A 27,891-nucleotide genomic window follows, 5' to 3' on the forward strand; every position below is an offset into this window, starting at 1 on the left:
GTCCACACCGCGGGAGACACTGGCCCTCGGGCCGCCGGCAGCTCCGATTCTCCCCTCCCTGCCAGCATCGTCCCCGTGTGTCCCTGCCGGGCTGGCCGTCCCGGTGAGTGCGGCGTCTTACCGTGGATCCCAGTGGTTTCCCCAGGGGACTAACACCCGAGCGCCCTCGCACCTGCTTCCCGGCATCGCTCAGGGTGGGGCGCCTCCTGCTGTGGCCGTTCTGAGTGTGCGGACACGCCGGGTGCTCCTTCCCGCCCTCAGCACCCGTCGGCTGCGGCCCAGCTGCTGTGCGGGGCCTGGAGGGTTTCAGAGCAGATCCCGGGAAGGTGCCCGGGAAGGTGCCAGGGGCCCTGACCCGCCCGGCCATCCCGGGGAGGAGCCGGGTTCCAGCCGCCTTCTTGCCAAAGCCAGTGACTCACCAAGTGACAAACACACTTTGGGGAAAGGCCGTTCAGAACGAAAGCATCTCCCAGTCTGCCTTGCAAACAAGGAAGAACGCGCCACCCATTCTCTGACATTGAAAATGTGTCTCTTGTTCATCATTCGGGAAAAGTCCCTCTTGTTTCAGTCCTTTCCCTGGGGAATTTGCCTGCACGTTCACCTGACAGCTCACGTCCGATGTCGTGAAGGAAACCTGTGCAGGGATTTACCTGTCTTGGAAGATTCCGGAACAGGCTGCAGCCTGTGTTTTCCTCCGTGGGGCCCGGGGCCCGGGATGCGGTCCTACAGCGCGCGTGCTGCGGCTCACAAGCGTGCGGCCCGGCTCACCTCCCCAGTCAGTGCCGTGCGTTTGTGCCAGAAGACGGCGTGTGCACGCTTCCCGTGCCGCCTGGAGCACGTCAGAGCTGGCGCCCAGAGGGAGAGCCGGGGGCCCAGCCACGTTCCCGGGACCGCTGGGTGCAGCCTCAGTGTCTGTCACACGTCACGTGTCAGGCTGTACGAGTAACCCAGGCACGTAGGTCAGAAATTCTAAGTGCGTGCTCACCAAACCCAGGGCCCCGGCCACACTCGCGGGAGGGGTGGGGTTCTGGAACCTTCTGTCCCGGCTCCCTGAAGTGGCCGGCAGAGTGTGTACCAGGGCAGCTGAGAGCCTGGCCCGTGTGGAATCCTGACCAGACCCGGCGGATCTGAGCCACCCGGCTCGTTAACACGACTCGTGGCATGCGCTGCACGTGTGGTAGGGACGGCCTGTTGGATACGGGGACTCCGTCCTTGGTGACGCTGCCTCGGGCAGTGCAGGTGCGTCTTCCTGTGTTTTCACAGGTGTCCGCGAATCAGACTCTCACACCAATCTTTACGAACTTACAGGAGGCGGACGGCCTGGTTCTGATAAACATCGATAACGGGAGCATCACCTGCTCTAACGAGGAGGACGTTGACCTCCCTGACATCCCCCTGCTGGCGGCACAGACGTTTATTCAGAGGTAAGGGGGGCTCCTGTTGCCCCACTTCTGCGCTTTCCCGTCCCCAGCGTCTTCCGCCGTTCGGTCCGTGCTCCTGTCTTAGGGTTTGCGAGTGATCTGTGAACGTCTTAGGATGACAGTCGTCTGTCCACGTACGAGTTGAGTCATGGTCCCAGGAGGTCAAGTGCCCCCTCCCAGCCCCTGTGGTGTTGCCTTGTGCCTGTGAGCCTTTGAGCTCCTCCACCTCCTGCCTCCCTCCTCCCCCTCCCCTCCCCTCCTTCCCCCTCTCTCCCTTCTCTTCTCCCTTTCCTCTCTCCCTTCTCCTTCCCCTTCCCTCCCTCCTTCCTCCCCTCCTCCCTCCTTCTTCTCCTCTCCTTCCTCCCTTCCCCCCCCAAACATGTATTCAGACCCCAGGGATGCCCCACACAGGGCAGGTTGGCAGGTATGTGTCCTGCTGAGCAGCTCACAGGAGGGCACCTGCCCCCGCCCCCCTCAGCGCCCTGGCTGCCTCCTCGCTTGCATGGTCTTTGCGACTCTGCCCCCCTCCCGCCCCCCAACCTTGGCCTCTGTCAGGCAGCAGCTTCTCCCCAGAAGGGCCACATTAGGCTTTGCAGCCTCCGTCCTGGAGGCGGGGACTTTCTTACCTGCTGCTTCTGGGGAGGGTGGCGGAGCTGTCACCATCTGCCAGGATGGTGGTGTGGTCCTGGGAGGGGGTGTCTGGCCGTCCTGGTGGGGCAGCGCCCTGTGAGAACCTAGGAGGTAAACCACCTACGTTTCTAGTTCACTTTCTGATGAGCAAAAGCCCTGTCCCCTGACGACAGTCAGAGTCTGACATTGTAGCGTGGTGGGCGCTAGTGTCGGGTGCGGTCTCGGCTGTGCATGGGTGGAGCATCCCTGGGGGTGGGGCTCTTGCCCTTGTCTGGGTGGTGGTGTCAGGATTCTAGAATAGACACAGCGGCTTGGATCTCTGCTCGGCTGGACCCCCAGAGGGTGGGATGCGCCGTCCTTTGGTCTCAGCCATGTGTGCTAATGCACATCTGGAGGGCCATGCCGGGCCGTGGTGGTCAGTGTCCCCCGGGTCCTGGAGTGCTCGGCTGTCCCCCGGGGCCTTTGCTGGGGCGGGACAGGAAGCAGGGCCCTTCCCCCCGAGACCCCGCCCCCAGTCACCCCTGCCCCCCGACCTCCCGGGGCAGCACAGGGACCCCCACTCTCACGGGCAGACTCGCTGAGCACTCAGGTAGGAGGGACAGCCTTCTCCGGCAGAGGGCTTGTCCCAGCACAGGGCACGGGGAGGGGACCGCTGCCACAGGCACTGTACCGACTCGTTCCGCGTGGCGCCCTCCATCCCTTCCAGGTGGCGGTGCCCTGAACAGGTCAGCCGGGGTTGGTGCGGCTGGGACGCCCGTGTCCAGCAGTGGCTTCTTGTCACCCGTGGGGCAAATCCAGGGTGCTCGCCGGCCCCACTGACCCCTGGGGCCCTCTGGCAGCTGGGCTCTCCCTACCTGCTCAGGGCTGTCCGTGTCCGTCTGCTCCTCACCTTTCAGGCCCGAGGTCCTCGAGGGGTCTTCTTCAGCCACCAGCCAGGCTATCTTCCAGCTGTCCCGGTCTCTGACGCCCTCCTCGCCTCCCCCTCCCCACGATCTCCTATCTGGGGTGTGCGCTTCTGTTTCTTCCTACCTGAATGTGAGCCCCATCCTGGAGCTTTGCCTGTGGTCACCACGCAGTCCACACCCACACGGCACCTGGCGTGCAGGAGGTGCCCCAGAAGCACGAGTGGGGTGGGCGTGCGTTGGGTGTATCTTGCACGTAAACCACATGCTTGCTGGTTGGTTTCCAAAGTGCCAGGGAGGCCAGCGTGGTTGGACGCCCCTCTGGGTGGTGAGGGCCATGACACACAGGACGTCGGGTGCATCTGATCCTCCCAGATGGGGCGTGGTGGTGGGAAGCTGCCGCCAGGAGGCAGCTGGTGCTGGAAACCCTGTGGCCTTCCTGGGGTGGGGAGTGCGTGCCCTTGCCTGGTGGGCGCAGCTTGGGTGCAACGTGCGTGGTCACAGGTGAGGCTTCTGTGGGTCATGCACGGATGAGCTGTTTGTATGGAGCGACTCTCCAGGGCTGTGCGTTTATGACCGCCCTGCCTGTCTTCTGAGCGTCCTGAGTGTTCCTGCACCTGGGAGGGCGGCCCCCGGCCGGCCGGTTCTCCCCCAGCCCCCACAGCGTCTGGAGCACGGCGTGCACGGCAGTCAGCGACCATCTGTCCCTTCCAGGGTCCAGAGCCTGCAGCTGCACCACGAGCTGGACCTCGCCCACCTGGGTGCCAGCACGGACCTGAACGAGGGGCGCGCCCGCCGGCGGGCCTGGCAGCGGAGGCTCAACTGCCAAGTGCAGCAAGTGGCCTTGCAGCTGCTCTTCAGCATCTTCAGGTACCCGAGACTGTGTCTGTGTCCGTGGGAGGTGCCGCTGCCCCACGCGGACGCGGCTGAAATCCTCGCCCCTCCGGCCTCAGGGCAGGGGTGGGGGTATCGCTCTAGCTGGAGACCCTTGGGTCACTTCGGGAACGAAGTCCGCCCTCCCCGTGGCAGCACTTGGGATCTGTCCCCATCACGTGGTCTTGCTCTTTGTCCTCATTTCTGTGCGTGCCCCCCACACCATCCCGGGGGCCAGAGGTGGCCAGGTGCACCAGGAAGCCATGCAGCACAGGGATTGTGCTATTTCTGGCCCGAATGTGTGGTCGTCTGAGGCGTGTATGATACGTATGTGCCTAGATTATATTGCAAGTCTGTGAAGGGTTATTTTTAGCGAAAGAGCCTTCAGGCTGGATTTTTTTCCCCACTCTCTCCTTGATCGCTTTGCCTCTGGACCTGCCGGGTTGAGAGTGGAGCCTGCGGACTTGAGCACGCTCTTTGTGATTATTCAGTGACTCCAGATGTACATGTTTCCCTAAAACAAATAACTTACCAGGAAAAACATGGGACGACGGGGCAGCGGCCACCACTCAGGGCAGTATAATCAGTATGGATGCTAATATGTTATTTTTATTTTGTTCTTTTGTCCTTTTGAAATGAAATCTTTTATGAACAAGGTTGGGTTTTTTTTTTTCTTTTTTTAAAATATTTTACTTATTTTTTTTAAATATTTTTTTTCTTTTTTTAAAACATTTTACTTATTTATTAATGAGAGACACAGAGAGAGAGGCAGAGACACAGGCAGAGGGAGAAGCAGGCTCCCTGCGGGGAGCCTGATGCAGGACTCGAACCCGGGACTCTGGGGTCACACCCTGAGCCAAAGGCAGATGCTCAACCGCTGAGCCCCCAAGGCGTCCCAGGGTTGTTTTTTATTTATTTTTATTTATTTTTATTCATTTATTTATTTATTTTTTATTTTTTGGGTTGTTGTTTTTTAAAGACCTTAGAAGCTTTGACAAATTTGTAAAGAAGCAGACAATACGAAAATACAGATTATCAGACTCTACGTCCCTTCGATAGTTTTCCCCTGACAGTGGAAAGCGTTGAGTGTCCTACACAGGGAACGTGGCCTGTGAGCCCGTTAGAGGCAGGTCGCGTGGGTTCACGCTCCGAGGGTCTGCCTGCCCCGGGGGGTCGCCCCCGCAAGCCCGCTGTGTGCGAACAGTGAGAACCGTTCGTGGCGGCCGCGTCCTCTGCGGGAGGAAGTTGGGTCTGGACGGGGAAGAGCCCTGATGTCCCTCCTGGGACGGAAAAGCCAGCCTGCGTCGCGGGGCAGCTGGAGCAGCAGGCGCGCCCAGCCCCAGCCCCCTGGGGTCCGGGTCCCCTTTGTCCAGGCCCCGGCTGGCAGAGGGTGTACTTCCTGTCGTGTGTGTCGCCAAAGACGGACGACTTTCTCCCGTATTTAAAAATATCTCAGCCCTGCGACCATCTTTCTCTTCACCAGGGAAGTGAAGAATCACTTAAATTATGAACACAGGGTGTTTAATAGCGAGGAGTTTCTCAAAACCAGAGCTCCGGGGGACCAGCAGTTTTACAGACAGGTGAGGAGGGCATGGGCTCGTGTGCGCGTCTTCTGTCCCGCGGACGTTTCTGTCCTTACGATGTTCAAGGTAAGTTTCTTCGGCATCGGTTAGTATCTTATTAATGACTAGTGTTTCCAGAAAGTTAGTTGTGGTGCGGTTCCTTCTGACCCCTTGGCCCTCCCTCCGTTTTGGGGTCAGCTCCTTGGAGTGTAACGTACGTGTCATGTGTCATGAGACACATGCATTGTGTCGCAGGTGATGCGTTCGGGGGGACGTGTGCGCCTCGAGCCATCTCCTCGAGATCGAGGCGGGGCCGTTCCGTCGGGCACGGCAGGCGGCCCTGTGTTTCTGTCCACGTGTTAACAGGCACGTGGGACACTTCCGTTCTCGTCTATTTCAAGCCGCCGCGTTCGAGCAGCCTCTCCCCGGGGGCCAGGCTCCCCCTCCAGCAGGGCTCCCCAGCGCAGGCCTCCCGCGGCGCGTCCCCGGCCCCGCTCCTGCTCCGCCTCATTCCGCGGGCTTCCCCGTCCAGGGCAGCGCCCAGCCCAGGCGGAGGGCGTCCCATGCTGGCTTCTAGAACCCTCTGCAGAGCTGCCTCAGCCCCGAGCTCCAGGCGGGAAGCTGGGCTGCCTGCCTCGGTGGCGCCCTGTCCAGCTGGTGGCCGGAGGGGCGTCCGAGCCTTGCTGCGGAGCCGCGGCTCTCGTGCCTCAGGGCCACATGGCAGTCGTTCACGTCAGCCAACCGGCCCTCGACCCGCACCCCCCGGGTCTGCCCTCTGACCTTTGCTGGACGGACTCCATGCTCCCCCCACCCTCTGCTGTTGAGGGGACCCCAGCCGAGCTCCCCACTGTCCACCTGCTTGCTCCCTGGGCACATGGACAGTGCCCCAGCGGTCCCCGCGAGCCACAGCTGCCACCTCCCATCGCTCCCTGCCTGCCCTCTCCTGCAGCTGTTCTGCATGTGGGCCCTGTACCACTGCAGCCTTCCTGTCCCCCGGCTGGGCAGTGGCCTTTGGGCCTGAGCCCTGTCCCCCGCGGGCTGCTGGCCTGCAGCAAGGAGCAGGGTAGGGACAAGCTCTGGCAGCTGGGTTGCCTTTTCCCTCGAGAGACCAGCAGCTGGGTCATGGGAGCCACAGGTGTGCACCAGCCTGTGCGTTTGCTGCGAGGAGGGGGCCATGGTCCCCAGAGATCCAGGATCAGAGGCCACAGGACACCGTGGCCCTCATTGTCACCAGGGGAAGGTGGTTGAGCTTTTGAACTTCTGGTGATTTTTCAAATGCCGAGTGTTTGGGGAGGATGTGGAGGGTACAGTAAAGACAGCTACTGGCTTAGGAACCTGTGTCCGAGGAGAGGCCGCGGCCGGAGTGGGGGTGGGGGTGGGGGCCGGGCAGCGCTATGGGCACTCTGGCCACAGAGCGTGGTGGTAACTGGCCTCCCGTGGTCTGTTTCAGGTGTTGGACACCTACATGTTTCACGCTTTCCTTAAAGCCCGGCTCAGCAGGAGGATGGACGCCTTCGCCCAGATGGACCTCAACACGCAGTCCGAGGAGGACAGGTGCTGCCACCGATGGGGGCGCGGGACTCTGGGGACCCAGACGCCCCAGGAGTGTGGATTTATTTGGGTGGATGAATGATACATTCGACCAGAAAATCTCACATTTAGGAACATATAACACGTTGGGCTCGTCCCTGTGGGGACACAGCTGCTCACTGCGCCTGGGGACACCCACACACGGTGCTCCCACCCTGTTTTCCACTCGAGTGTGTCTACATCTGGCTCCGGGTGCCGCGTTGGAGAGGACTCTCGGGCTGGGACGTGGTCTCTGGCCGTACTCGGATCTATAAGGTGTTGCTTTTCTCTAACCCCAGGTTAAACGGGATGCTGGCAAGTCCAAGAAGACCAACCATTGAGAAAATGGCCTCGCGGAAATCCTCGGCCCTGCACGCCGTCCACAGGCGGATGGTGGTCAGCATGCCCAACCTGCAGGACATAGCGGTTCCCGAGCTGCTGGCCCGGAACTCGTCACTGCGGAAAGTCGACTCCACGGGCTGCGGGAGCGTAGGTGATACACCGGCCCCCGTCTGGGGCACTGTCTCCCGTCACCCGGCTCTGATGTCGCTGACCGTGGCTGAGCCTGTCTCGGTGCAGGGGAGTGGGGCGGGTTTTTTTCTTTTTTTAGCAGTTTAGTTGTTTGAAGTATTTTTAGAGTATTTACTTTGCAAATTATGTTCATTATGGAAAATGATTTCTTACCTGCATTTTCCGACCGTCGGTCATGCTGCTGTAGACAGCGCTCTACAGGGTTTTGGTGTCTGCGCACACACAAGGACGTGCAAGATGCATGTTTACACGTGGACGCGACGACCGTTAGGCCCCAGTGGGTGCCGCGCCATCTCTGGCTCCCGGGGGTACAAAGGCCCCGGTGTCCCCGGCCCTCATGGAGCCACGCTCCCAGCAGGAAGTCAGAGCCTGAGCTTCGGGTGGGCGCCCCGCCGGCACGGGGAGAGCAGCATCAGGGCTGCTGATGGGGTTTGGGTGTGGGAGCCGCGTTTCAGCAGAGACAGCGGGGATGGTGAGGCCAGGCCCCCCTCCCCCTCCGGTGGCAGACGGCAGGTGGAGGGACAGCATGGGCCCGTCACCACCATGCTGGGCTGCAGCTCCGTCTCGGAGGCAGGTCTGTGTGCACAGTTTCCTTCGTGTGAAGCCGCTCCACAGCACGTGTGCACGCGTGCAAGCCCGTGTCTCATTTGCATGTAAGCTGCAGCAGCACGTGCCGCGTGTGCTTCGGGTGTCTACCCTCAGGAGTCGCGCTCCATCCACAGTGGCCGGGGGCAAGGCCAGGTGCCATGAGTCAGGGGGCCCTGTGGCCGCTGCCTGGGCCAAGACACCAGGTCCCAGGGGTGCCTCCTAAGGAAGGCACACTCAGGAGGCCTCAGGGGCGGCAGCGTGTTCTAGACGAAGGTCCTGTGTCAGAGCAGGCGTCCAGGCAGCACCTGCTGGTACTGGGCCCCCCACAGCGCGTGCAGGCCGTGTGCCCTGGGCCGGGGACTTTGCCTCCGGGCCTGTACTTGCTCTCCTGCCAGCCAGGGGTGCCTGTCACTGTCTCACTGCCCTGTGGGCGGGCGCTGTGCCCTCTCCGCCCTCTGAACCTTCATCCACAGCCCCCCAGCCCTTCCAGGCTTCACGGGTGACGCCACCTCCCTGGGGTGGGGGGTGGCCCTCCTCCAGGCCTGGCCTGGCCCCCTGGCCTCCTGGGGGGCCCTTAGGTGACATGGACGGAATCCGTGAGACGCGGCTGGGTTGGTCAGCTCCGGCACGTAGCAGCGCCGCGCCTGGGACGAGCAAGGCCGCAGCATGTGCGTGCGTGAGGCAGGTCGATGGTGGTGGCCGTGTCTCAGTGTGGCTGTCAAGCCAAACGAAGCCGCCAGCATACGGGGCTTCGCGCTGGCCTGCCGCGCTCCCCGGCCTAGGTTGTCCACGTGACCCTCCCCTGAAGACTCGCTACCAGATGTTTCCATTTAGCACTGATGTCTTAGCAGACACGATTATCCTAGGGTGCCGTGGAAGCAAAGTGGGGGACTCGGGGGGCCCTCGTCCAGCTCAAGGCACGTGAAGCTTCCTGGAAGAGGCTCAGAGGTTCTGACCTCACGTGGCCCCCCAGGGCGCAGAAACGTCGAGCCAGACTAGATGACGGGGACACGCGGGGTTTAGGGTCAGCTGACGGTGTGTGTGTTTCCCTTCTAGTCCTGAACGTGACTCCTCCGTCGACCTACACGTTCAAGATCCCAGAGATCCACTTCCCGCTGGTGAGCCAGTGCGTGCAGGCCTACTACTCCGACTGCGTCGCCCTGCTGAGCAAGGCCATGGGGCTCCTGGCTCCCGACAGCTCCGTGCTCCTGGCGAGGTATTACTACCTCCGCGGGGCCGTGCACCTGATGCAGGGGCAGCTGCTGGACGCCCTGCTGGACTTTCAGAGCCTGTACAAGACGGACATCAGGATCTTTCCTGCCGATCTCGTTCGGAGGACGGTGGGGTCCCTATCGGGCCCCCAGCGCGCCCAGGCCGAGCGTGTGCCTGAGCTGCGGCGGCTCATCAGCGAGGTGGTGGACAAGCCGGGAGAGGCCCCCAAGCCGGACGACCGCGTGAAGAACTTCGAGCTGCCCAAGAAGCACATGCAGCTGGACGACTTCGTGAAGAGGGTGCAGGAGTCGGGCATCGTGAAGGACACCAACACCATCCACCGGCTGTTCGAGGCGCTGACCGTGGGTAAGAGGCAGCCGTGGCCCCACCGTGGGGTGTCGGTACGTGGGGACCAGTCCGCGGAGGGGCCGCCCGAGGGTGTGGGGAGTGCGACCGGAGACCCCGAAGCTGCTGCAGGCTCCGTGCCCCCCGGGGCACCCGCTCCCCGTGTGCCGTCCCTCCTGCACTGGGACCGCTTCCTGCGCAGCCAGCGGCACGACCGGAATGCCGTGTGGTCCTTCGTGGCCTGGTCCCTTGGGGACCTTCTGCCCCTCCCTCCTCGGGGACCACCGACCCCAACGTGAGCGTGCCCTTCCGACTGTGTCCTTATATGTTTGCTAAATGGGTGTGTCCAAAGGCGGTACGTTGGTTCGTGTGGTCTCGAGTTACGCGGACTTGTGTCCTGCTGTGTCGGTGTCTCTCGGTGACATTCAGCATCACGTCTCACCCCTCACCTGCACGTCTGGTTTATGGAGCCGGGTTCCCAAGGGCACGGCAGGGGCAGAGCACGGTACGCTTGCCTGTTTGGCCATCGGTGGCCCGTCAGAGGCCTTGGTGACCTGTGCCACAGCCGCTTCCCCAGGTGGCTGTGGACGGGTCTCCCCGGGGCTGGTGTCCCCATCCTGAGAGCTGCCCTTGCCCTCGGGGGCTGCACTGCCCGTAAGACACCCACTTCCTGCCGCCCCGCACCGCGCTGGGTGCTGCCTCCCATGTTCTGTGGATTGGACGAGTGTCCGGGAGCTGTCCCGGCGTCTTCTGTCCATTTCTGTCTCAGGATCGTCGTCTTCTCCTTAGAACAGTGGGGCCACCTTGTGTCCTCGGCAGACGTGTCCTCTGTGGAACGTGGGCCTGGCAGCGTCTCCCCTGGGCTCGGCCGTGCCCCCGTGTTCATGCACACGTGTGCTGCTTCTCCCACAGTGGAGGCTTGTCCACGGCCCCAGGCCGTCAATCTGACCCAGGTGCAGGCAGCCAGGCCCCCCCACCCCGTCACCTCCCCGTGGAGACGTGACACCGCCTTGGCCCGGGCAGGGCGCAATGGAGCTCGTCGGGCCGGGTACCCAGGGGGCACCTGTGGGGCGGACAGTGCGGGTGGATGAGCCACGTCCAGGGGTTCAGAGAGCCCCGGGCAGCCAGGCAGGGGGAGCACAGGACCCCCGTGACACGCCTCTCAGGGGAGACCCTGCCCCTTCCCTTTGTGGGGCCCTCACGAGGATGCAGGGGCAGCCAGTTGGTGGAAAACCCAAGGGGGACAGCATCCAGCCACTGGGGAGCGAGAGGCCCGCGCTCTGACAGCTGCCCCGCGGCACGAGACACCGAGGGCCCTGGATAGCGCTGTTCCCCCGCAGGAGGAGCAGGGTCAGTCCCGCTCCCGCGGCACGTTGCCGCCTGGGGAATGTGGTTTTACCGCTGGACGCGTGGCCAGTGCCCAGCACTCCCAGGCTTGTGCCAGCAGCAACGCAGAGGATGCCCCGAGGGCATCGCAGGCGTGGGCGATGCGGACGGGGCCGTTGACCTCCCGTTGTCACTTTGGTCACCTTCACGTCGCAAACACCACCAGCGAGTGGTCCTGGGGCTGGGACGTGCGAGCCGCTGCAGGGCAGCTCCTGACACACGTTCCGGCCTAACAGCCGCGCGTTAGAGGAGTCGAAGCTCAACGCTCCCGTCGTGGGACAGACTGAAGTGGCTGCTCGTGTGGCCGCGGGGCCGGGTGTGTGCTGCGTGGCCACGGGGCCTGGGGCTGCAGTGACACCACCTCTGCCGCGCAACGGGGTGACAGGGTGTGGGACGGAACCGTCGGCGTTTCTGTGCAGAGTTGGGGACCAGTGAGCCCCCATGGGTGCGTGGAGCTCTCGGATGTGCGCTGTCGGGTTCCGCTGCTGCCCGGGAGGGCTCTGGCCCAAGCTGCCTGTCCCTCTCGGGTCGGCCTCCCGTGAGGCTGGCTGGGAGGACGGGGCTCCCGCGGCACCGGCGGGAAGGCACAGCCCCCCGCACACCGCAGCATCCGCCCAGCCACAGGGCTCGGCTCCACACTCACCCTGCCCACAAGGGCTTCCCTCCTTGTGCCTCAGTTTCCTGATTTGTGAACAGCCGGCGTCCTGAGGGGGCAGGAGGATCAAGACGGATCCATGTAGGGTGGCGCACGTGTCGCACAGCATGGCGGTGCCGTGCCTGAAACGTGTGTGCAGCTTGGCAGCTGCCCGGCCAGGACGACTGGCTTGGCCGGGAAGGGAGCACAGGAATGTTTTATGTGGGTCTTGAAGGATGCGTAGGAGTTTTCTGGACCAGTGCGTGCAGAGGCACGTAGAGTCTGTTTCGGAGTCTCTGTGGTACGACTGGAACGTGGGGTATGGAGGGACGAGGGGCTCAGTCCCGGGGAACTCGGGGCCAGGTGTAGATGAGGAGCCCTCAAGTGTTAGAACGTGAGAACGGGACCTCCTACTTGTATCTAGGGCCTTCCAGCGCCCGGTGCGGCAGGCCGTGGGGGTGGGCAGCTCTGAAGGCCAGGCCGTGTGGGACGTGAGGGGGGCAGGGAGAGGGACACGCCGGTCAGGATGCGGGCCGAGGCGGAACCAGCCAAGGTGGGGTTAGAACGGCCAGACGTCTCGGCAGTCGGGGGTGAGGCGGGGGCCCGTCTGCGCTCTGCAGATCAGCACGCAGGTTCGTTACACGGCTTCCTGGGTGTCCCAGCGCTAACCAGCAGAGCTGGCCTTCCGACCTAGGTCTCTGGCGCCAGAGCCCATGACCGCTGGGCATTTAGAAAGGCTGTCGTATCCACTGCGGTCGCCTTGGTGACAAGTGGTAAGACTCACTTGCTCACGTGACCAAAGAATACAGAGATAGGGCTGGCTTCAGGCAAGGCTCGATCCAGGGATATAGGAGGGCCACCCAGGGGCTGGTCTCTTTAGCATCAGCTTCATTTGAGGACTTGCTCCCCTCCTGGCCGGCCCCAGGATGCCTCCCACCAGGTCTAGCGGTGACCCGGGGCATGGCCACCATAACAAGCGTGACCCAGGGACTGCAGGGGCTGCTGGGCTCAGGTCACGGGCGTCCCCATCCTGTCCCCATCCCCCGGAGGGAGTGACCACTCTGGGGGAGAGGGGAGAGGGTGCAGGGGGAGCGGGGAGGGGACGGGGGGGGGGGGGGGGGGGGGGCGGGGAGGAGGCGCTGAGTGCTGGCGCCACCTGCTGGCCGGTGCGGGCAGCGCAGTCCAGGGGAGCTGGCCGTCCGCTGGCCTCCGTGTTGGGGCCGTAAGAAATCTTTTTTTTTTTTTTTTACAAAATCCAGGACACCAGAAACAGATTGACCCGGAAACATTCAAGGATTTCTACAACTGCTGGAAGGAGGCCGAGGCGGAGGCCCAGGAGGTCAGCCTGCCGCTGTCGGTGACGGAGCATCTGGATAAGAACGAATGCGTGTACAAGCTGTCCAGCTCCGTGAAGACCAACCGCGGCGTGGGCAAGATCGCCATGACCCAGAAGCGCCTGTTCCTCCTGACGGAAGGGAGGCCGGGCTACGTGGAGATCTCCACCTTCAGGAACATTGAGGTGAGCACCACCACCCGCACTGCCCAGTGCCTGGGGGCGCCCCTCCTGCCGTGGGGATGCTGGTAGGGATGCTGCTGCGTCCTCGCCTCACGCCTCATGTTCAACAGGCTGGTTACACGAGTTAGCCCAGCTCTGTACGCTCGGGGAGGCGGGCGGGGATGGTGGGGAGGCAGGAGGGGGTGGACGGCAGCCGGCGGGTCCCCCACCCTGTCCTCCACCCCAGACTCCCTCCTGGAATTCCAGGGAGAGGCGTCTCAGGTGCAGAGGGACCCTGTTTGAGCCCCGTGGACATCGCCCCGTGGGGATGTGTTGATGAGCTAATGGGTGCCGCCACAGCCCGCCAGTTAGGGGACGCGCCTGGGTCCCCGACCCGCTGTGACCTGTGCCGACAGCAGGGTGGCACGGAGGCCCCACTCTCTGGCCATCCGTCTCCTCCCGCCCAGGACCGGGCCCACAGCCTGGGCGGCCGGCTCCACCCCTGCCTCCCGGGCCTGCCTTCCCATGACGGGGACCCTCTACGGCGGTGAGGACGGGCGGCCGGAACTCGGGCTGCCGCTGCCCAACCTCAGGCCTGCCGTCTCCCATCGCGGACCCCGAGTCCCTGCCAGGGCCCGTGGCACTGACCGGCCTCCGCTTGTTGTGTCTCCCCAGGAAGTGAGAAGCACCACGGTCGCATTTCTGCTTCTGAGAATTCCGACTCTAAAAATTAAAGTGGTGTCCAAGAAGGAAGTGTTTGAAGCTAATCTGAAAACGGAGTGTGACCTGTGGCACCTGATGGTGAAGGAGATGTGGGCCGGGAAGAAGCTGGCCGATGACCACAAGGTCCGGGACGCGGCACCTGCTCATCCCAGCCTGCGGCTCCCTCTTCCCGTGCGGCTCTCGTGAGCTCGGGGGCTCGGGCTTGGTCCCAAGAGCCCGGGTCGGGCTAGAGGTGCTGCCAGCGGCCCCGGAGGCGCTGTGGTTTGCGTGACCCAGCAGGTGGCCAGTGGCCCTTGGGGACACCGCGGAGGGACGGGGCTGGACTCAGGTCTGAGTTGGGTCTCCCGGGCACACCCTGCTCCAGGCGAGTCCTCCGACGCTCCGCAGGACCAGGGTCGTGGCAGGGGCAGTTGGCGTCCTCCCCGAGGCAGCTTTACAGCCTCGCGATCCGTGTGCCTTTGCTTCTCGGGCCGTGCTATGGCTCTGAGTGCACGGAGTTAAGATTTCACGGTTGTGAAGGGGGCACCACGGACGGATGCACGGAGGCCCCTTGGGGCGAGGCGTCTGTCCAGTGTAAGTGGCAGGACAGGACAGCGAAGCCACGACCAGAGCGTGGGTGGGGGCTCACACGGGGTAGTGCAGGGGCCGTGAAGAGGGCGCAGCCCACGGTCCGCGGGGGCAATGCGGGGAGCGTCCCCAGGCCCCGGGGCCCAGACCACCGCTGCGAGGGTGGCCAGCCCCTCCAGGGCCGGGTACGCTCTGACTTTACGGCCACGGCTTTGTTCAGCACCACCCCGTACAGACTAAAGCCCACGGGCCACGCAGCGCCTCTCGCTGAGCCCCGGCCGCAGGGTGAGTGGCTGCCACAGGGGTGACGGGTCCGCGGAGCCTGGGGGTCAGCTGCCTGGCCCCTTGCGGCACACGCCCGCGGCCCCCGGTTGGACCGACCGGTGTTTAACCGCGATGGGCAACAGCGGTTCCAGCTCCGAGCGTACCCTGCCCGTGTGGCCCTGAACGGTGACGCACCGAGCCCGTGTTGAAAGGAGCCCCTTCTCCCGCAGGACCCGCAGTACATCCAGCAGGCGCTGACGCACGTCCTGCTGATGGACGCCGTGGTCGGCACGCTGCAGTCGCCCGCTGCCATCTACGCCGCCTCCAAGTTGTCTCACTTCGACAGGATGAAGAACGAAAGTAAGGGAAGCGTGTGTGACGGGCCGTGGTGTCCTGAGCGTGCCCTCGGGCTTGTATCTGCTTGACCTTAGAACGCATCCGCAACGTCCCCCTTCTTCCCTTTTACGCTGTCAAGTTTGTTTTTGAGTAACACCCGTTCTGCTTTCCTGTTCCCGCCCAACGTGCCCCTGGGCGCGCTGCGCCTGCCAGGGCCTGTCTGAGGTCTGAGTGACACCCCCTGCACGCTCGGTGCTGTTTGTCGGGCTTCCTGGTCGCCAGCCACAGATCTTTGCTGGCTGCTTAAGTGGAGTCGGGGTCCGCGGACAGCTGCGGAGTGGCTCCCGGGTGGCGGTGAGCTCGCGGAGCTCTGCAGTCGGGAGCGTGCCCCCAGGACAGCTTGCAGGACCCCTGTGTGCGGCCGGTGTGTGCGCTGGTGCCCGCGTGGAGGCCCCCGGTGTGCTCAGTTTTCCCCGGATGGGAATTCTCAGGTCACCTGCGTGTAGGTTTGAATCTGGCTCTCACGTGCTGGGAGCCATACGGGGCAGGGGGTGGGGGGTGGATTTTTCAAGTCTAGGAAATAGCGAATGGGTAAGAATAAGTTTATCATTTTAGCTACTTCCGTCTGTTTCAACTTTTAAATGATCTAAAACCAACAGTTTTGCAATTTGCATAAAGGAGAAAAAAACAGAGGCCGGCTCACCTGTCACCACCCCTTGGAGCCACATTCGCCCTGTGCTGGGTCAGCCAGTGGCGTCACGTTCATGACACGCAGGCAAAGAACACAGGGGTGTGTTTAAGACCATCTCTAGTCCTGTTTGGGTGCGTGGTCCTTACATCAGCGCTTTACCGGGAGAGAATTTACATGCTGTGCTCACGAGGGTGGCGTGTTCACGGGCTTGTGCGGCAGCAGCTGCAGAGTGAACCTGAGAACATCCTCATCACCCCAGCAAGAAACCCTGTAGCATTTAGCAGCCGCCCCCCAGCCCCCGGGCCCCCAGATCCACCCTGTCTGGATTTGCCTGATCTGGGCAGCTGACAGACACGGATCCCACAACACGTGTCCTCCCGTGGGTGGCTGCTTTCATTTGGGACGGGGCTTTCGGGTCTGCCCCCGACGCTGGGGCCTGTGTCACTCCTCTCTGAATACTGTCCATCGTGTGGGTGGACCGCTGTTTATGTGTCAGCTGACCGGTTGGGCTGTTGCTCCATTTGGCTGTCGTGAGTAATGCCGCTGCAAACGCCTGCCACCTCTCCCGGGTGCACAGCTGGAGACTCGGGTTCTCAAACGTTGCTCCAGAATCTCAGTTCCGGGTTTATTCGCTTCAGCCCGTTTTGCTCTTTGCCACGTGTGTCGCTCACCGTTCAGTTGTTTGTCTCCGTCCACACACACGCCTCATCTTCATCGGGAGTTTACGCACAAGCCGACTCCTTCGTAAACGGGCGACTGTTGCCGTGGTGGCAGCCGACACGCGCCCGCTTCCTCTCGCTGTCCACCCTGTTCCATGTGGCGAAGGCCGGCTCCCAGGCTCAGTGTCCTGACCCCTTGTGACCACCAGGAACTGCTCTCTGGCGTGCAGAGCTTGTGAGGGAACGGCGCTGCTCCCGGGCCTCAGTAGCCCCTGGGCCCCCCAGGATGGGAGGTTTAAAAATGTAATTCTGTGAAATCCCACACGCCATCCCTGGGGGAGGCACTTGGGAACGCCGGGGACAGTAGTGGCTGTGCAGGGCACTGCGGGCACCTGTGGGCGAGGCCAGGGACGCTGCCCACTGTCCCCACAGCAGCCGCAGCAGTGGCCCGACACGTCCACGCGCCCAGGCTGGGAGACCGCTCGTGGGCGAGTTCTCTCGCTTTCGTCTTGAGAGTATTTGGTCACTGAGGAGTGTCTTAGGTCCGGCCGAGTGTGGACAGGTCAGACCACACAGCTTCCTGCTGGGGAGGGAGCCGTGTCCCGCTCGCCCGCCATCCGCACACACCGCGAGGGCGGGAGGCCTCACTGTAGGGTCTGGTTTCAAGCCTACGAGGCTCTCCCCCAAAACTAACATTCTGGGGAAGGTGGGGCGTCAGCTGTGGGAGAATGCCGGTGTCCCCGGGTCATGACACTAACAGCGCCTTGCATTTCAGTGTCCACGCCAGTTCCCAGGACGACCTCGGAAACCCTGAAGCACAAGATAAACCCCTCAGCGGGAGAGACTTGCCCACACGCCGTGGACGTCCTGCTGTATACTCCAGGTGAGGGGCTGCTGGCTTCCTGCTGCTCTCTTCAGCGCTTGGGGAGTTTGGGTTTATGTTCCAGGCCAGTCCCCACATGAAGGGGACAGGACGTGATGTACGGCCAGTGGGGGCCAGGCGGGCTGCTGCTTGTTGAGGCAGAGCCCTGAGTGAGGAGTGGATGCTGGGGAGCCACTTGCAGACTCTACCTCGTGAAGACCAGAGCTGGGGGAACCCACGGAGACCCCGCATCGTGGAGGCCGGAGCCGGGGGGAGCCTGCAGGGACTCCTATGGGGCACACATTCCATGGAGACTCAGCTCCAACCCAGCTGTTCCTCACATTGCACAGCACTTTATAGTCTAGAAAGTGCTTGTACTCGTACCCTCTCCATTGGGGGCATTTATCCTGGGCCTATTACCATAAGCGGTCGCACCCGGGATCTTATCTTAGGAATTGTAGGTGCGTGGGTTTGCGCATCTGGACGAGACAACACGGTTCCTGTCCATCTGGTGTGGCTGCGCGTCCCTCCTCCCACATGCGGACCTCCTGGCTCCCTCCAGGCTGCGGCAGGATGAAGTACAGACAGCGCGGCTGCGGGTCTAAGCGTGAACCAAGATGTTTTTATTTAAGGCTGATTGTAAAGAATTGCGACGGGAAGGTCACTCGCAGGGCTCACCAGGTGGAAAATAAAGGACTTCGTTCTGGGCAGAAAAGAACCTTACAGTCGGGAGCTTTGCTTCAACTCATTAGGGCGTGAGGTGAGCAAGTGAGCGCCATGGGGTGCCCTTCGTGTCTCTGACTCCGCAGCTGTGCCCCAGGCCACCTGGTCCCACATGGGCAGCTTGCTGGCAAAGCTGTGTTCCAGCAGGAGGAGAGCATTTTCTCTCTTCACCCATCGTCCTGAAGACTCCGCACAGTGACAGACTGAGTGTGAAGGAGGACAGCACAGGCGGCCCCACTCTGCTGGAGACGTACAGATTGATCGGTCAAGGCTCCCGTTGACTGCAACACCACAGACCGGTTTCCTCGTGGTGTCTGGATAAATGAGTATCTCTAGACCTAAGTTGGTTTCCTGTACGTGAACGCTACCTAGACTCCGGGCCTCCTGTCGTGATCGACTAGGTAACTCCGACCAACTTCCCTCTGAGAACATCTAGAAGGGCCAATGTAGAAAACCGCCATGAAGAACGACGGAACCCGTTTGTCCTGTAGAGCGTCTGCCAACCCTGGCAGTGGTGCCTGAGGAACGGAGCAGAGCTTTGGGCAGTGCTGACGGGAGAGAGGGACAAAGTGCTCAGGACCTGCTGAGAAGGGGAGCACTGGTAAACCCGTTCGTGGTGGCTCCAGGCTCCAAGGGTTCCCCAAACATTAAGGAGCCAGCCCCCGGCCCCGAAGCCCAGCCTCAAAGCATCCCAGTGCCTGGTGGGCTTGAGGAGTGTGTAGGGTGGTATCTCCCCAAGGCCCAGGAAGCCAGTGGAGTGACTGTCCCAGAGAGATCGACACCTTTGTGCTTCCTTGACTTGTGACAGAGGTGACTGACAGAGTCCTCACCCTACATGACATCGGTTGGGACGTCGTGCATCCATATGGAAAACGTGAAGCTTGGCTGCACCTCAGGTCACACGCAGTCAGTTCCAAGTCGATGGAAACCACGAACAAACATAAATGACAAAAGCAGGCAAGCCTCTAGTAGCTGATGTAGAGGAGCATGACCTTGGGGTGAAGGAGGAAGCCTACAGCAGCATGAGCCATGAAGGAAGAGGTTGGTGGATTTGACTATTGAGATTACGGGCTTTAAGAAGACACTTTTGGGGCGTCTGGGTGCCTCAGTGGGTGAAGCATCTGCCTTCGGCCCAGGTCATGATCCCGGGTGTTGGGCTCCCTGCTCAGTAGGGAGGCTGCTTCTCCCCCTGCGCGCCCCTGACACACACATCACCCCTGCTGTCTTGCTCGCTCAAGTAACTAATACAATCTTTTCAAAAAGACACTTTCCCGAGCGTGAACAGGGTAGTCCCAGACTTGGACAGGGTGCTGGCAGCACAGCAGAACCAAGACGGGCTCGCGTCCAGGAGGCTACAGATCAGAATGTCTACAGATCAAAAATAGCACCACCCAGATCAAACACAGCAAGGGACCTAACAGCTCGCCACGAAGATCTCCTCCACGTGGCCGTCAGGGCCGTCAGCCGGATGTGCCATCAGGGAAACGCAAATCAGCCACGGTCCGAAAGCCCGAATATCCGCATCGTCAGAGTGGCCAAAATGAAGGACTGTCACCACCGAGTGTGGGTGCGGATGTGGAGCAAGAGGAAGTCTGGTGCGCCCTTGGAGGGGGTGCCCTGGGACAGCTCGGGGGCTCCTGCCCTGCTCTGCCCCCACCCTCCCCGCCGGCCTCTGTCCCTGGCCCACACCTGCTTCTGCTCTGCTGGGGTCGCTGGTGTTCCCGAGGCTCACCCATCCCCCAGACCCCGGGTCCACAAAGCTGTCCTGGCCGGGTCCCCGGTCAGCAGTCATCATCTGTGTGGTCCTCTGACTGAAGCCAGCTCGTCCCCTCCCGGGGGCACGGTGGTTCAGGATGTGCTCCCCCTCCTGTCCCCAGCACCCAGCTTGGCGCCCGGCCCTCGGCAGGTGCTCAGCAGTGCCCGAGTAAGGGCGCCTGTCGGGCTGCGCGTCAGAGGGTTTCCCTCTAACAGCGTGTGTGGCTTGCTTACTTCCTCAGGGCATCTAGACCCAGCAGAAAAAGTAGAGGACGCCCACCCCAAGTTATGGTGTGCTCTGGACGAAGGCAAGGTGACCGTGTTTGACGCTTCCTCTTGGACGATTCACCAGCAGTGCTTCAAAGTGGGCGCCTCCAAGTTGGTGAGTAAGCGGAGGGCCATCGGACGAGGCCACTGCCCACATCGGGTTGTGGATTCTGGAAGGATGGAAATGTCCACTGTACGTGGCAGCGGGATGCGTGTCGTTCCACGGCATCGTGAGGTTTTCAACTAAATGTGAACTTGTCCCGTCCTCTAAATGTTCTTATTTATGTGACCAGACGGTGGCTCCTGCCACCCCCAGCCTGGAATCTGAAGCTGGATGCCAGGGATGCGGAGGCCAGGGTCGTTGCTCGCGTGTACATCTCTGACCCTGGGCAGACATGCGCATTATCCTAACGCATTTGGGGTTGGAAACCAACAACAGGTCGAACCATATCGGCAGGATATGGAGGCATGAGCTTTTAGACTGATGACTTTTTCATTTAAATGAAGTTGATTACATCAGCTTGTGCAGAACAGCACCCCCCGCCCCTCGGCCCAAGGTCCTGTGTGAGGCCTGTAGCCGCCAGGGGAGCGAGCTGCACGGTGGGAACATGTCACGGGCACTGGAGTTTGCAGGTGGGGAGGTGCCGCTGCTCCAGGGCTCCTGCCTGGTGTCCAGCTCAGTGACCCCTCCCGCCCCCCCCCCCACCACCACTGCTCCGAGGGTAGAAAAGCAGCTGCTGCCCCAAGAGGCGGTGCTAGAAGTCCTCCCGCCCTCCCGCCTCCCTTAACATGGGAGCTCGGCACCTCTGTGGTCAGCACCACCAGGTATCAGGTTGGGTGGCCACGTTCCATCCTTTCAAAATAATGTGGCAATCTGGGGCACAGACTGGGCTTCCAGAACTGCTGTGAACAACAGAAATACCGTGAATTCAGATGCAGGTGTTGTTGGGGGCTGGGCTCATCCTTCGCTGCGTGAACGGCGAGCCTCCTGTGAGCAAGGCAGTAAGCGGTCACTGAATTACACCCCCCCGCCCCCGGGTCCACGCAGCGAGCCCCAGGTGGTAAAGTGACAGGACCCAAGATACCGTATTCACTACGGTCTAATAATGTTTGAGACCGAGCACGAGGAGAAACGGAGGAAATCGTTTTTGTGCTAAATTTTATGTTTTTCCGGTTGATCTTAGTCATATGCGTTTCAAAGATTTTCTCATAACCGAATAACGGAAAATCCAAAGGCTGCGTGGTGCGGCGACCTCTGCTGCCCCCAGCTAGGCTGGGCAACAGTTAGGGAGGGCAGGAAGTTATCCCGGGGGTGTGAAAACACCTTCGTGCTCGTCTCCCCGAGATTCCCCGTACTGTTTGACAAGGAAGACGCTCGGGTCATTATCTCAAGAAAACGCCGCCGCCTCTGAACGTGGAAGTTCAAAGTAGTTCATCTGAGCGATCTTTGGGCCACTAAAGAAAGACATTTTACTAGAATCATACCAGTTCTCAGGTAGATGCCTCAAAAGAAAGGGCTTTTTGCTCTTAGTATTTTTTTATACCAAACAAGTAAACTTTTTTTTTTTTTTTTAAGATTTTATCTGTGTGAGAGAGTGAGCACAAGCTGGGGGAGGGGCAGAGGCAGAGGGAAGCAGACACCCCACCGAGCAGGGAGCCCGATGCGGGACTGGATCCCGGGACCCCGAGATCGTCACCTGAGCTGAAGGCAGATGCTGAACCAGTGAGCCCCCCAGGCGCCCCAGAGAGGGCGTTTTCAAGTGACTAACTGTGAAATTAGTAAGCTAGCATCCTTTCCTAACTTGCGGGAATGTTTATCAGTAAAAATTTCATTGGTAAAATTAAAACTATCGATTTTCAGGGTGCCTGGGTGGCTTGGTGGGTTAAGTGTCTGACTCGCGTCATGATCTCAGGGTCCTGGGGTCGAGCCGCGTCGGGCTCCCTGCTCAGCAGGGGTGTGCTGCCCTCTCTGCCCCTCCCCTGGCTTGCGTGCACGCTCTCTCTGAAATAAATAAAATCTTCGAAAATAAATAAATAAACTACCAATTTCTATAAAGCTCTGTCTCCTGACCTGACGAGGAGCAGCCCTTGGCCGCCCCCCCGTGATTGTCGGCGGGCAGACCTCCTCCTCACCCCTCCGACACAACGCAGGCTTTACTCTTTGAAATCCACTTGTGTTTGAAAATCTCCGACGTTTGTTCAGCTACCAGGGCCGCATAGCATGTCGGGAGGATGGAGAAGGGAAAGTGGCTCATAAACCAGAAAGTGAGGCAGCGGGAAGCTGGCAGGAAGGAAGGCGCCAGGAGCGCCCATCGGGGATGCGGCTGCACGTGCTGCGACCTTCACGTGCACACGGCTGCGCCGCATGCGTTCCCGTGCTGGGCCCGGCGCCCTCGGCGTCTCAGTCCTGGGTGTCCTGGGTGTCGAGTTGCTGACAGCCTTTGTGCAACCGTCGGTGGCGGGCCTTGCCAAGCCGAGTCCTCGGGAGCCCTCCCGGCTGCAGAGCGGTTCTGCTTGTAGCTCCTAAACGGTCCTGGTCATTTGCGGATTCCGCGCGGGCAAGTTCTGCAGCTCGAAGGTTACCTGTAACAGAACAAACAGGGTGCGTGCAGGGCCGTCCACGGACACCCGTCACCGCGGGGAGACAGGCCGTCGCAAGTGCACGCTCCCAGCGGAGATCCAACCAGCTGTGGCCCTGCTGCCCCGTTTCAGCTCATACCTTAGACAAGTGTCCTCACGGCCTATTTAGTGGTTGTCGCCTTTTTGCGTTTTCCTGGTGATTTCTGCTGCTGAGAGAGGCCCCCAGCAGGGAGCTGCGCTGCCGTGCGCTGTCGGGCCTTCCAGGTCGAGTGGTAAACACACGACGAGTTTATGTGCGGGTCAGTGGACAGCATGTGCCCGGGGCTCCAGCAGCCTGGCGCGTGTCCCCCCAGAGTGTCTCCCCAGAGCAGAGGCGCCGCGTCTGCAGGGACTCGATGGGTTAGGACCGCTGTGCTTCACGGGACGTGACGACCTCCCGTTTCTTCCTGTCCTGCCATCAGAACTGCATGGTGATGGCAGAGCAGAACCAGGTGTGGGTCGGCTCGGAGGACTCGGTCATCTACATCATCAACATCCACAGCATGTCCTGCAACAAGCAGCTCACCGACCACCGCTCCAGTGTCACGGACCTGGTTGCTCAGAACGGAACACCCAGGTATGGCCGGGCTGTGCCGGGAGAAGGGGCCGCTCGGTCCCGGGTGGGTCGGGGGCCCTAGCGGGACGTCGCCGTGGGTGCCTGCGGACAGGGTCTGCGTGAGCCAAGTCAGGGGATGTTCCTGTTCGTTCTGGTCCCGAGCACAGGTCTGTCCCGTAGGCCAGCTCCGGGGAAGGCCTGGTGCTCAGTGGCAGGTGGCACGTGGCCTTCCTCGCCTGTTCTTGGTGTCCGTGCTCCGCCCGAGACCTGTGGCTTCAGACACCTCACTCCCGTGGTGTCTCCACACGGTGCTTCCTGTGTCCAGACTTCCTTCCTGTAAGGACGCCGGTCATGTGGGTTAGGGTCTCCCTGTGCACGTGAACTTGGGCGCCCCCGTGGAGGCCTCCTCCCAATCCTGAGGGCCTAGAGGGGGAGGGCTCCAGCATACCTTCTTGGGGGCTGCGGTTCAGTCCATAGGCGTGTTTGCTTCCTTCCCCGTTCTTCACTGTACGAGGAACGTCCGCTCAAAGGCAGGCAACCGGTCTGTTCTGCTCTCTGCTGTGTGTCCCAAGTCAGGACAGGGCCTGACACCCGGGAGGTGCCCAGGGGAGACATGAGAATGAAGAGGGTCCCCTCCTTCGGTGAAGGGGGCAGAGGCTCAGCGAGCGTATGACCCGTGCAGGTCGCCAACTTCACGCAGGCAGCCCGGCCTGGGGCGCGGGTCCCCCAGCTCCACTGTCCCCTCCGTCAACCCTGCCCGCCACCTCATCGCTGGGGTTTGGGGGTGCCGTCGTCCACAGTCGGGCCTGGCTCAGAACATAAGGCGCTAACCTGAAAGTTAACCCCACCCCGGGTAGCGCCCACCCCCTCCTGCAGCCATGGGCGGCCCACAGGGCGCTGATGGTGACCTTAGGCGGGGATGGCGCCCGGCTGGGCCTCGCCCTGGGTCGGGGCTCGATTCAGCCCCGCGGCCCTGTTACGGTTCTGCACAGACGGCGGCGGACGCTGAGGGGCAAGGCCAGGCATCCCCGGGACACCGTTTTCTCCTGCCGGGTTGGTCTTGTCGGATCCACGTGCTCTCTGGCGGCACGGATCGCCTTTCTTGGGCGTCACTTATCATCCCTGCTATGGTTTTTTCTGTCGCAGCAGCGTCATGCTCGTCTGGGTTAAGGTGTTTCCAAGCCCGACTCACACTTGTCTGTTTGCACCACCAGCAAGGTGTACTCGTGCAGCGCGGATGGGACGGTCCTGGCGTGGAACGTGAGCACCCTGCGTGTGACCAGCAGGTTCCAGCTGCCGGGCGGCGGGCTCTCGTCCATCAGCCTGCATGACGGCTGCCTGTGGTGCTGTAAGTCCCGGCCCTCGCGTCCACCTGGGCCCCGCTCTCGGCAGAGGAGGCTCCCTGGGAGCTGGTGGCCCGTTCCCTCCGCTGAGCGCGTTCCCAGCCTTCCAGCCCCTGCTGTGCTCACTGGCTCCCACTCCCCTCCTGTGTTCAGCTCCCCGGGGCTCCCCTCTTCCAGGGCTCCCCTCCTCCACGGCCTCCTGTGCTTGCTGGGCCCTGTTGGGAGCGTGAACCTGGCCCTCATGCTCCCGGGAATCATCGTGCCCCTTCCAGCCACGGCCCTGTAACAGGGTGTGCGGCCCACGTCCCCCCAGCGGCGCGCAGGTGAGGCAGGGCCGTGTCACCACGGGCCCCAGGCCAGGCATTTGCCCGGGGTGTGACAGGAGGCGCGGCGGCTATGCCTGGTGGCGCACGTCCTGCGTCTCTGAGCCTCCCAGGGCGCGAGCGTGGCCCGCACTGTGACTCTTCCCCAGACATGCCAGACACCAGGGGGATGGTCGCGAAGGCAGGGTTTTCAACTGGAAGCGTATTTTAGCCATGGCCAGGTGCACAGTCGTGGGCGTTTGTTGAGGGTGACAAGGTGCACGCCACATAACCAGCTAACGACCCAGACATGGCATGTCTCCATCTCAGCAGAAGGCTGTACCCGTCAGGGGCTGGGGTTGGGGGGAGCTGCCCATTCTCAAACCTTCCCTGCATGGACCCCGTGGCAGGGGCCCTTGGTGTTCAGGGAGCCCCTGATGTTGCCTGCAGCTCGCTCCTGCTGTGGCGGACTCAGAGCTCGTGGTCTGTGATCATCCGGGGGTTAACCCCGTGTTTACCCTGAGACACAGATTCTCCTCCGAAGCTGCTGCACTGTTTCACCAAAACCTGTTCTGGTTTTAGCCATCAGCGCCCTGGTGGCCGTGTGCGGTGGCATCGCATGGTGGCCTGGAGGCCATCCCGTCCCCGTGTCTGCAGAAATGTCTGTGGGTCGGTCTGCTCAACCCCCTCTAGCACCGTTACGACAGGTGTGGGCACGAGCCCACCGTCCTTACCTCCTTCTCCCTCCCACCTGTCCTCCTGTTAGTCTAGAAGGCAGGAGAGAATCTTCTAAAGATGTTACTCATTTATTCATGTGAGACACAGAGAGAGGCAGAGACACAGGCAGAGGGAGAAGCAGGCTCCTTCCAGGGAGCCTGACGTGAGACTCAATCCCAGGACCCCGAGGTCATGCCCTGGGCCAAAGGCAGATCCTCAACCGCTGAGCCACCCAGGGGCCCCACTCCTAGTATTTCTGTCATCCACTTTTCCTTTGTGTCTTCTGGGATTTTCATTATATATATACGTACGTGTGTGTGTACATATAAATGCACATGTATTTATTCTAGAATTATGTAGTATTATAAACACATAATAATATGATATTCAAATATATACAGGAGGCTATTTGATACTGTCCCAGAGATCTCAGGCATGGCTAGAATTTTTCCTCCTCCTCCTCCTCTGCTTCACCTGGGTGAAGACCCTTCCTTCCTTCCTTCCTGTGTCCTGTCTGTGGCTGAACCTGTCCAGATTTTCATTTCAGCCCGAGAATTTCCGATTTCTCTCCTGCATTCTTCATGTCCACCATCCTCTCCGCATCTTCCTGTAAGTTTTTTAACTTACTCGTAGTTTTGGTCTAAAGCCCTTCTCTGCGGGGTCCTGGCTCATCTGTGGGTCTGCTTGTGTGCACTGCTCTTTCTGTCGGGCTTTAGTCATTCCCTTACGTTTGACACGACGGAGTTTATTGTGTCCGGGGTGTTGTTGATGACACAGCAAGGAGAGACTGATCATGTCCTTCTGTAAAGACCGTTAGGGCTCGTTCTAGATGGTCATTAAATGACTTACTGGCCAGTCGTTTTAACCCTGTGCAGAGGCTTGGTTTTAGGCTTTTGTGGGGTAAATACACTTCACTTGTGACCTTAGTCTTGGAGCACGTAACACCTGGTTCTGGCTGTAATCCTCACCCTTCAGGAACACGTGGGCTTTATACGAAGCCTCTCTGGCTTGGGGAGCCACATCTGCTTTCTACTCTTTATACAGTTTGGGAGTCAGACTAGGATCTGAGAATTCATACGTGCATTTGTGGGCTCCCTCATTTTGGGGTATTTCCTCTTTCCAGCCGCGTTGGCAGCCCCACACCGTACCCTCAAGCAGGGGGGACTGACTGAAGCGTCAGAGAACCAGGGGCGCCCTCGGGGAAGCCCTCGGAGTGTGTGCAGGTTGCGAGTTTACCTCTCTCCTTTCACGGACCACGTGCCTCAGGCTTGGTCTCGAGGGGCGGTCAGGCTGTCAGGTGTGTGTGTCCGGCGGGATGGTGCCCGTTGCATACAGTGAGGGAGAGGACAGAGCACAGAACCCTGTTTATTTTCTAAGTTAACTTCATACACTGAGTAGTCTCCTATTTAACAACCATGAGAAAAGTGGGGTTTCTCCAGAAAACCGAGAGCAGGTACCCAAGAAGTGTTGTCAGGAATCTCTTTCTGAACGAGAGCAACAAATGGAAACCCTGGTCCTTGGTCAGATGTCCCCAGCGCAGAGGCGGGGACCAGGTCAGGTCTCAGAGCAAGACGTCTGTGCACAGAGGCAGGGCCTGACTGAGGGGCTGCGACCTCCCGCTCTGGTCCAACAGCTGCCTCAGTCCTCCGTGTCTTCCCTCGGGCGCCCCGTGCCTGCGTGCGGGTCACCTTCCAGGAGGGAGCCCCCCCCACCAGGCCCACACCCCAGGGCCCAGGCTGCGGCCTTCAGGTGGCTGCATGCAGGTTCAAATCCAGGCTTTGTCGCCGGATGGCTGGTCCCTTGGAGTCGGTCTTTGAAAAGTGAGATAGACTATGGGCCTTCCCCGCGGGCTCCCTAACGGCCGTGAGAGGCAAAGGGCTGTCGTCCTCAGAGGGCCGCACGTGGGGCACCGTGGCCCTGCTCCGCAGCTCCCGCCCTCGAGCCCTGCCCTGTCCCGCGTCCCCTCCTGCCGGAGCCACCTCCGGGAGCTGCATGTCGGGTGTGCTGAGGAGGGTCCCAGGGCAGGACACTCTCCCCAGAGCAGCCCGTGTATCCTGAACCAGTGGCAGCATTGCAAGGGCCTCACCAGTTCGCCCAAGTGGACAAAGGCATACCTGGCCGGCAGCTGTCACAGTCCAGGACTGAAACCCCAGCGGCCGCGGGCAAGGGGCCCCTGTGGCGTGGCCGGGGGCCAGAGGGGGACCTGCAGGCCGCTCACCCGCCGCAGGAAGCCGGAGCGGCAGGTTCTGACTGGTGTCTCCCCAGGTCCCCCGGTCAGAGCCGCCCTCTGCATCCGGCTGGCGCTCCCAGAGGTGGGCCTGCACCCTCCCGGCCCCTCCTGTCTCCCCAATGCCAGCAC

At 61.3% G+C, this 27,891-nt stretch overlaps 1 protein-coding gene across 4 annotated transcripts in view; it reads left to right on the forward strand.

Moving 5' to 3' along the window:
* DENND3 (DENN domain containing 3) overlaps positions 1–27,891 on the forward strand; it is a 50,249-nt gene that overhangs the window by 19,837 nt on the left and 2,521 nt on the right. For 3 of the 4 annotated variants that reach the window (XR_007401767.1, XM_049093139.1, XM_049093140.1), the window contains exons 8-20: positions 1,264–1,424; positions 3,668–3,823; positions 5,310–5,406; positions 6,839–6,942; positions 7,257–7,450; positions 9,133–9,654; positions 12,913–13,172; positions 13,824–13,994; positions 14,933–15,062; positions 17,164–17,271; positions 19,971–20,110; positions 23,037–23,191; positions 24,385–24,518. Coding sequence is in view for 3 of the 4 variants with exons in the window: in XM_049093139.1 (XP_048949096.1) it covers positions 1,264–1,424; positions 3,668–3,823; positions 5,310–5,406; positions 6,839–6,942; positions 7,257–7,450; positions 9,133–9,654; positions 12,913–13,172; positions 13,824–13,994; positions 14,933–15,062; positions 17,164–17,271; positions 19,971–20,110; positions 23,037–23,191; positions 24,385–24,518 (2,332 nt within the window). In the remaining variant the exon portion in view is untranslated. The remainder of the gene's footprint in view (positions 1–1,263; positions 1,425–3,667; positions 3,824–5,309; positions 5,407–6,838; positions 6,943–7,256; positions 7,451–9,132; positions 9,655–12,912; positions 13,173–13,823; positions 13,995–14,932; positions 15,063–17,163; positions 17,272–19,970; positions 20,111–23,036; positions 23,192–24,384; positions 24,519–27,891) is intronic. The other variant, XM_025450319.3, reaches the window with a different exon arrangement.

The sequence above is a fragment of the Canis lupus genome, chromosome 13 (assembly GCF_003254725.2).
Source record: "Canis lupus dingo isolate Sandy chromosome 13, ASM325472v2, whole genome shotgun sequence".
Taxonomy (NCBI): domain Eukaryota; kingdom Metazoa; phylum Chordata; class Mammalia; order Carnivora; family Canidae; genus Canis; species Canis lupus.